Below are 9126 nucleotides of genomic sequence, written 5' to 3' on the forward strand. Positions count from 1 at the left end.
AGAGAGCTAAAAAACAATATACAGTTGAAGCAATACAGTTGAAAATGCTGGAATGCCATAATGAGCATGGCTTTAGGGATGAGGAATAGGCAAGTTGTTGCACTTCCTGAAGATCAACTTGACTATAAGTGCAAGGTAGTGTTTGGACCATTCCATTTAAGGCCAAACTTTTCACATTTGGAAGCTTGCAGTTATTTACTTCAGCCTCTATTTAGACACCTAAGTGTAAATGGCTTGATTTTCAAAGATGCTTGGGGGAAAAAACCCAAAACCAAAACCCCACTCCCCTTTTTGGACACAATCTTTGGGTCTGATCCGAGGTCCCTTGATTCCTGAAAGCACCCACTGTATGGAAGGCATGTAAGATCTGACACTTCATCAGTTTAACTGACTAAGAAGTTTAATAATAATTGTATGGTACCAAATGCACAAAATGCTTCAATATATAAACAACCCACTTCTTATTTTAGGATCACAGACTTGTCAGGGGAACAGTATTTTTGCCAACACGGAAAAATATTATTTATTGAACCACAAACAGATAATTTCAAATAATGCCATGAATTGGCTTAACTCGGAAGGAAACAAATTATCTTTCTTCCACTCAGGTAATATGATCCTGTATCAGAGCCTGAACACAAGCCAATGTTATATATATCCGGGCTGCAACACTTAGATAGTAAGTTTAGGAAAGAATTTCCTGGTTTTGGACAACGTAGGCATAACCCCTTAAAAGTCCCTTTCATTTTTATGGTTTAATGTTGCTCCTTCTCCCAACTTCCATTTCATCTTCTACCCACCCCTAGCTTTTGGCAGATTTAAAAAAAAAAAGGGAAAAAGGACATAAAATCCCTAAACAGAGATATCACATAGCCTAACATATAAATGGTGAACAAATTTAACGACTTTTAAAGTCTGTATTGTTCACCCAGTAAGTTTTTTTGTTCTGTTGTGCATACATATATCAAGCATTTTTGAGAAAATATCCTGATGGTGGAGTTTAGACTGCTTAGACTTAATAGTCAAAAAACAACCTCCCCCCCAGATGTTAAGAATAACTAGCTGTTTTATGTAAACACAGCTTCCTATTTCTGATTTATAAATAAGGAAAAAATAATAGAGGTGCACCAATACATCAGTCTGATATCGGATTGGCACCAATATAAAGGAAATTGACTGTATTGGAAATTAGTTTTTTTGCCCAATGTGGCTGATAAATGGCCTGTGCATGTGCACAGCCACAGCACAGCACGTAGACAGCAAGGAGCACAGCCCAGCAGCTTTGAGAGCTGCGTCCAGCTGGTAAGTCTGCTGTGGTGGAAGAGGAGGGGGGAGGGAAGGGGCATGAGGGGTGCGGATTGAGGCCCCTGCAGTGAGGGAGGTAGTAGGGCTAGAGAAGGCACTGCACAGCTGGGGTGGGGCTCAGGATGGAGCCATGCGCAACTCATCCAGAGGGTGCAGGGAGGAGGGTGGCAGCTCCCACTACTGTGCACACCCTGGGAGGGCATGGGGGGCCTGTGCCCCCAGATCAGTATGGGGTAGGGCAGGCTGCTGCTGTGGGCTGAAGCGAGGGCTATGCTAGCCACTTCTTGGTGGGGCCTGGGCTGGGCTTGGGGTGGGGTGGGCGGTGCTAGAAGAGGGGGTTGGGGGGGTATGGTGAATTTTGGGGTGGCTGCAGCCCCCTCCATAGCCCCCCTCCCAGCACCACTGCTGCCCGTCCCGGGGGCAGCCTGGCCCAGCCCCCACCAGGAAGAGCCCGGCGCAGCCCCAGTCCCAGCCCGCCCTTGCCCCATGTGCAGTTCTGGGGGCACACCACACAGTGGCAGGAGCCGCCCCCCCTCCCTGCACCCCCAGATAAGCTGTGGCTCTGTCCCACACCCTACCCCTGCCCCAGCCCCACTCCCTCCCTCACTGTGGGGGGCCTTGATCTGGCCCACACCCTTCCCCTGCCCCATGCCCATTCCCTTCCCCCTCCCCTTCCACAACAACAGACTTACCAGCCTACGCTGCTCTTCAAGCTGCCAGGCTGTTTATAGGAAATTGGATCTGTATTGACTAATATGTCTCCTTAAAAATTGGCTATCGTTATCGACTCAAAAAAAGTTCTATCAGTGCACCCCTACGAAATAAAAGCCAAAACAATGAATATCCAGCATTTAGCCCATTCCTTGAGAAATGCAAAGAGATTTTTATTTTTACAAATAGAGCAGTTTTGCTTCTGAACTGAGACTAGATTGCCAGCTTTCAACCTGGCCTGCTTATAAGCAGGCATTTACTATGGAAGATGCTTAGTTTTAGTAAAAGGTTTTGGGCACTCATCTAGCCATTCACGAATATAAAATACGGTGGTTCTCTTTAAACAAATCTCATTACAACATGGTATATTTTAAGAGCATGATTTACTGTTTTCCAAAACATTGTTTAAAATGACCTTCCTGTATTTCTCTTAACCATTATCTGTATGCACCATAAACTCAGGAAGCTGCTGACATTTTATTTTCAGATTTTTCTACATTTCACCAAGCAAACTGGCTGAAATGTTTTAAACACCCAATTTCCAGCTGTGACCTGATCTAATTAAAAAAATAAATTACAAACGCTGGATGCATTTACAGTTGGCTTAGTTTACAGCAATGGTAGACTGATTTAAAACTGTAATTCATGATGTCCAAGCTCTTTCCTATTCCATGACAGAAACAAGTTTTCATTAACCTTGTTTTCACTGGTGGAGAGGGTTATTTGTACAGATTTTTATTCTGGCCCTGACACAGTCATTCCGAGTAGAAGAGATGGATGCCCCTGCTATGCTTTTCTGACCTTCAGAAGTAGCAGATGGGCCAGCAGTCTGTAAAAGGCTAGTGCCAGCACTAGTACAGCCTACAGTGTGCACATCTAGAAGTCAAAGAAAACATCTTCAAGCCAGACAGGTTAATTTCTTATGAGACACAAGAGAAATAGCAAATGGCTATTTTCATATAATCAAGTTACTGCATGTGCATATAATATTAATACGAAGTGAAGCAATTCCAGTATTTCTTCTCATCCCTTTTTCAGCAAAGCCTATGATTTTGATGCCTTCAGCATTAATCTGTACTTGAGACAAGCTGTGGAAGGGACTTCCTCCAATAGAATCACTATCTTGGCTGTGTGTCCAGAATCCTTTTGAAGGAAACTTTTAGAAAGCACCATCTGTTCCTTAGTTGGCACATAGTGACATGGGAATGATGACTGAAAGTTTCATGTCTATTGACAGTGCTAGTAAGACTCACAGTCTTTCAAAGAAAGAATGGGCTCACTACACAAAGAAAAAGCTGACACAACAGACCCATAATGATGTAGTTCATAGCTCTATGATATTTCCTAATGCATTTGGCCAAAATATTGGCTTTTTAAGGCACTTTAATGTTCCAGGTTGAGTCACCACTAAAGACAGGTGAACTGAGCCAGGACTTATGCAAATATTGAAGTTTCTTGAGACAGTGGAAAAAGAAGCTAAAGAGCAGTTTGTCTTGGATGTTTCTAAGGAAGCATATCTAATTTGATTAAACGGGTCCTCAGCAAACATAACAACACATAGTAATAAGTATTTTCAGTAGCACTTTAACATTTAAGTGATAGTTCTATATAACAAAAATGGTAACTGATTATATGAAATCACTTTTAAAAATGAACAGCTTTTCCTGTTCATACAGCACCAATGTATATGAAAGGTTTTCAAAGTGCTTAATAAAGATGGGTATTTTTAGGTCATGTTGCAGAGTAGGAAACTGAGGACATGGACAGACAGACAACTGTGCTGCTTTGAGAGGAGGGACTTATTGCTTGTGAGATTATATCAGATAAGCCACGTTTCATCTCTCCATTCCTACCCCACAGTAACTGAAGCTAAGCCAGAGTAAATTAACCCACTTGCTTTCAAGGGTAAACTGCATGGCTTAATTTCCATTTATGTGGGATAGGAATGGATGGATGAAACCATTAAAAGGATTCAGCTGGGCGAATTTAAGCATCTTCTCTCTTTACTTTTAAAATGATATAATTGTTTAGTTTGTCCACACCTTGAAGCATAAAGAGACTGAGTGACCTTCAAAAGGCCATGCAGTAAGTGGCAATGCTGGGAATAGAACCAGTGTCTGCTGAACCTCATTCACAATGACTTATTGCTATATTATATTGTAAGATATTATATATTATGGAATTAAGCATGACATTAAACAGCTAATAGTAGAGAAAGACTGAACCTGATAGCATTATCTGAATTCCTTCCAGCTTCAGAGAAATTTCATTCTATTTAGCCTTAATTGCTTCACAGCAATGACCTGTTCCATAGTTTTTATAAACTGGAATACCCAAAACCATGTAAACATGTCTTTATAACATGATATAAATCAAATATTAGGACTAATACACTTTCTGTTCATCATATCTTCATTATTAAATATTATCTATATTTAAGTGTCATCCAAATTTCCTTACCTGTTCTGTACACACTATGTTCTGAGCAAAAATTTATGTACTGGTTCTTAGGTTGGAATTATCAGAAGACATATAACCAGTGTGTAACAGTGCAACCAGGGGAACCATATAAACAAATACAAAGGGAACATACCCTTGTGCCACAAAACCTTTTGGCAGACATGGTACATACCATATCATCATGTTTAAACAGTTTCATGCCTGAGAAACAAATGTCATGCACCTTCAGTCAATATTTGGCAACTGCTGGTTTACTGAAGCTCCATCACCCCCCAAAGTGCAGCTGTGTCTGACTCCAGCCAAAATTGCTACTGTTTTAAAACAATGGTGTAAAACTGAATTTCCCACAAAGAAAGCTGCTGTACTTCTGCACACTTGTTAGCTGCTTTAGTGCTTCTCTTGTTCCACTTGTTACTTCATTCCATTGACAGTTACATTAATGGAATCTTCCTTGGTTGTACTCAGATCAAAGGGAACCATTCTTTTTATTAATGCTACAAAAGAAAGGAGAGAGTGACATGAGGAGACAGATCAACCATCTGCAAAACAATCCAGAAATGTTGATGACTGACCATGAATATATTGTACTCATGTTTAAGGGTTACTGTAGCAGTGATAGTCTGGGACATGACCAGGAGGCAAGGGGCTTTCTTGTGATCTTTTATGGGTCCAACTCTATAATTGGGGGAAACGTTGAACAAGTTTTCAGGCAGAAAGTGGCCTCTTCAGCAGTGCCTAGACATTAAGAAAGGTGTTTTGTGCCTGAAAGCTTGTATAGTATCTCTCCCAATTATACAATTGGTCCAATAAAAGATATCACAAAAACACTTCTCTTATCAATATATATTTTTTTTAGATATAATGTATATTCATGTGACCAGTAACAGAATTCCTAGCATCTAAAAAAATAGGTTATTGATTCTAAAGCTCATATCTTTTCTCTCTAAAAATCTTTCTTGTACTGACTTCACAGACATGGAAAGTAATTGATTATTATTTTATTTATAACATTTTTTACATATTGGAAGACTATGACCCCTTTCAAGCTCCTTTTTTACTAGAAATAAAAACACATTCTTTCAAGCTTTCCTCACAAATCATGTTTCCAAAAAACCCTTTTCATTCTTGTTGCTTTCCTCTCAACTCTCGCCAGTTTCCATCTTTCTTAAGGTATAATGGTTAAAACTGGGTACAGTTTGAGAGCTGTTAGCGACACTGATTATCTTTACTGTATCTCTTTGCACAATGCTTTGTACAATGATTCTCTAATGTCCACTTGAGCTCCCTAAGTACTACTGCTATAGAAATTAAACAGCATCTCCTTTCTACCAGTTAGGGTCAGGAATAAAAAAATTACCTTGAAGCACATTTATTAAGGAATACAGATTCTTCTGAAGATTAACACAGATCAGAGATATCAAACTCACCTGGGGCCCATGAACTGTATGTTTAATACCTCTGCAGAAGATGAATCATGTATCTGCTCTAGCATGGAAGTTCCTAAGTGTACAGGACTGGACAAGATAAGAAGAAGCATATTCTATATAAACTTAGAAATCATATTCAGAATTTCTGCCCTTTATTCCATTTACTTTTTTTTAAGTAATTAACGCTTATTTTCTCGACTCTTTCAGATCTTTAATCTCCAGCAACCCTAAGAGTCATATTTCACTCTATAGGTCCCTACAGCATGTGGCTCCTCCTATGATACCATTCATTTAATGCATGATATTCTCACAAGTTAGCCACTCTAGAAGGTTTGAAGAGCTTTGAATGAGCCATAGAGAAAGCCAGCTTTCTGAGGATGGAAGATGGGGATGTCACATTGAAAAAGACAAACGTTCAGGTCTACTTGTTTTATTTGGTATTCAGACCATCCCTAGACTTTGATGACATAAGAATGATGTACATCAGTAAAGATATAGAGCGAGACACGACTGCAAAGCCAGTTACATGAGGTCAGAAAGACAAATGGCTAATTTCTTTCCTCAAGAAGAAAGGCACAGAATACAGATGCCTATCAACAATATAGAGCCTAGAAGCCATACGCCTTCTGGGAAAAATTCCAGGTCAATACCATAGAATGATAAATAGTGTAAACAGATGAATAGGTATCAATTCATAAAATGAATGCAAAGCATCTGCATTTCTTAAGAGTTTTGTAATGTAAGACTAGAAAAATGCACAGTAGCCATGAAAGAAAGCAAGCAATTCCTTAGATAACAACCAGCAGCTGACTTTTTTAGACTAATCTTTCTTCAGTTGCATCTGAAAATCATATAGACTGTAAACTATGTATCTAATGAGTACCTTCTTGACTAAATTACGCTCTCAGTTAAACCTCTTCCTTTCTAAGAACATGGGTATAGCAAGAAAAACTAGTTCCCACAGTACCTTTTAAAATAGCCTGTTATGGAAAAGATATCATAATCATACAAACTATAACTGAAATTTGAAGACCAAACAAGGCAGATACACAAAGCAAAAGACTAATTACTATTCCTTTCAATCGCCTGATGTACTTGGCAACTAAATATATCTAAGAATGCAGATTCTGGTTCTTTTTTGGTTTTTATGATTTATTCTTCTTTCCCAATATTATATGGATATGGATGCTGTCTCAGGATAATCCTAATTCAAATTCATATACCTCCCTGAAGTGTTCTCTCCAAGTCAACACTGATCCATGGCGGAAGACCAACACTGGGAAGCTTGTGGTGCTAGTGCTTATGGTGTTTTGGTTTTGCAGAAGACCTTGATTCCCAGGGCTGTTAATATGGATTCTTTCATGATCATGTGGGGTAGGGAGCAGGGGTGTGGAGAATGAAATTCTGATGACTAGCATTTAGCTACTGGGAGCGATTAAGGAGAAAAAAATATACTATAGTCTCTCAAAAGTGAAGCCTAATCTTCTGTGCCTGACCAAACAAGGAGATAAATTAGCCACAGGCAATGTGAGGTGACACCCATTGTCAGTTTCATTAAATGTTTGGGAAGCCTGGGAGAAGGAAACCTCGAATCAGATTTCACTGTCAATGTTTCAAATTAGAACTGATAATATCACTTCTTGAAATTAAAAGTTCATGGAATTTGTGCTATGGAGGTGAACAAAGTAGCTGATTTACTCTCTATTACTCGCTGGCAATTACCAGAAGAGATTCTTGTGCGAACTTCTGTCAGAATATTTCACTGTCCTTAAAAAATATTGAAATGACTTTGGGCATACAGTTCCTGGTCTGGTGGAGGTGAGTTTTGCTACAGGTGAAAGCCCAAATCTGGAGGAAGTTTATTGACTAGCCAAAGATAAAGAATTTATAACAGCAGTTGCTTTTAAGAGGGAGAGGAGCCAGCAAAAGCTAGGGAAAAAACCCTAAAAATAACAATAAAATTCTGCATTCCTTCAGAATGAAATGGAATAAGGGGGACAGACCAAAATCTCCACTGCCTTACACCACAGTCTTAGAAAACAGGACTAAAAGGCTTTTGCAGAATTTAAAGAGAAATTAAAACACTGGAAATACTTTTGTGTCTACGTTTTCCATTAAAAATGAATACAGTGAGAAAAACAGTGTCAGGGCCATGACTAGGACATCGGCAGCCAGGGCTTGATCCTAGGGGACCATAGCCCAGGGGATCAGGAAGAAGAAATGCTAGAGAAGAAAGAGTCCAGGCTAAAGCCAGGAGCAGAAGACTGATATCTCTGTGGGTCCAGGACACAGGTGGCCACCCTCAGCAGAACCGAAGACCAAGGGGTGGGCAAGAACAGGGGGCAGGAATTTGAATCAATGTCATTTGCAAAGGGGTCTGGAGCAAGGAGCTATTGCCAAAAAGGATGAGGACATGGGCCACTGCTTAACTAAACTACAAGTCAGGAACTCGCTGACTGAAAACAGTGGTGTGGAGCACAAGGGGTCAAAGAGCCAGCAAGGCAATCTAGAGCAGGAGTTGTCTTGGTTGGAGTCTGGAGTAAGGGACAGCTGGGCAGGAACTAGGATGCGACAGGAAACCAGGAACCAAGAAGCAGACCCAAGGACACTAGGAACAAATAGGCAGGACTGAGGAAATCATTTATAGGAAATCAGAAGCCCAAGGTTAGACAAAGAGGTAACTGTCTTGCTGAGTAGCCTGCTGGGCACTGGAAGGGCTGCTGCTTAAACTCCTAGTTTGGCCACAGTAGCCAGCCCAGTTCAGGTAACCATGACCAGTAATAGCAATTTAGCTAGCCTGATGCCCAGACTCTTGACAAATGGGCACAGATTTGGATTTTTAAAGGGAGTATTTTATCATCTGGCAACAATAAAAACATTTTTCCATATAATTTGAAATGCTCAAAAGCAAGGATTTGCTTAACTTGTCTTGGGAAAAATATCTGCCTAAAATTCTAAAATACCAAGATAAACTCAATTGGCAACTAGCCCTCAGCCATGATTACATCCTAAGAAAGGATTCTTTCCCATATGTGTACTGTGTAGGTATTCCTGGTGATCAAAACAAGATCATTTCTCTCATTAAGCAGTTGCTCTTCATTTTTTATTTGGAAAGCTTGAAGCTGGAAAAATATATTTTTCCAATTAGCTCTGGAAAATGAATTCTGCTGTTCATTCATACAACAGGTATATCTTAGAGAGCAGCAGTTCAAACTCCCCCCCC

The 9126-nt window shown here is 40.0% G+C and overlaps 1 protein-coding gene across 1 annotated transcript in view; it reads right to left on the reverse strand.

Annotated features, from left to right (window-relative positions):
- Positions 1–4887: 4887 nt before the first annotated feature.
- LOC109320858 (centrosomal protein of 128 kDa-like) overlaps positions 4888–9126 on the reverse strand; it is a 76767-nt gene continuing 72528 nt past the window's right edge. The window contains exon 6 of the mRNA XM_019551138.1: positions 4888–4970. Within this exon, the coding sequence (XP_019406683.1) occupies positions 4888–4970 (83 nt within the window). The remainder of the gene's footprint in view (positions 4971–9126) is intronic.

Source organism: Crocodylus porosus, unplaced genomic scaffold, assembly GCF_001723895.1.
Source record: "Crocodylus porosus isolate Cpor-Errol unplaced genomic scaffold, CroPor_comp1, whole genome shotgun sequence".
In the NCBI taxonomy this organism is placed as follows: domain Eukaryota; kingdom Metazoa; phylum Chordata; order Crocodylia; family Crocodylidae; genus Crocodylus; species Crocodylus porosus.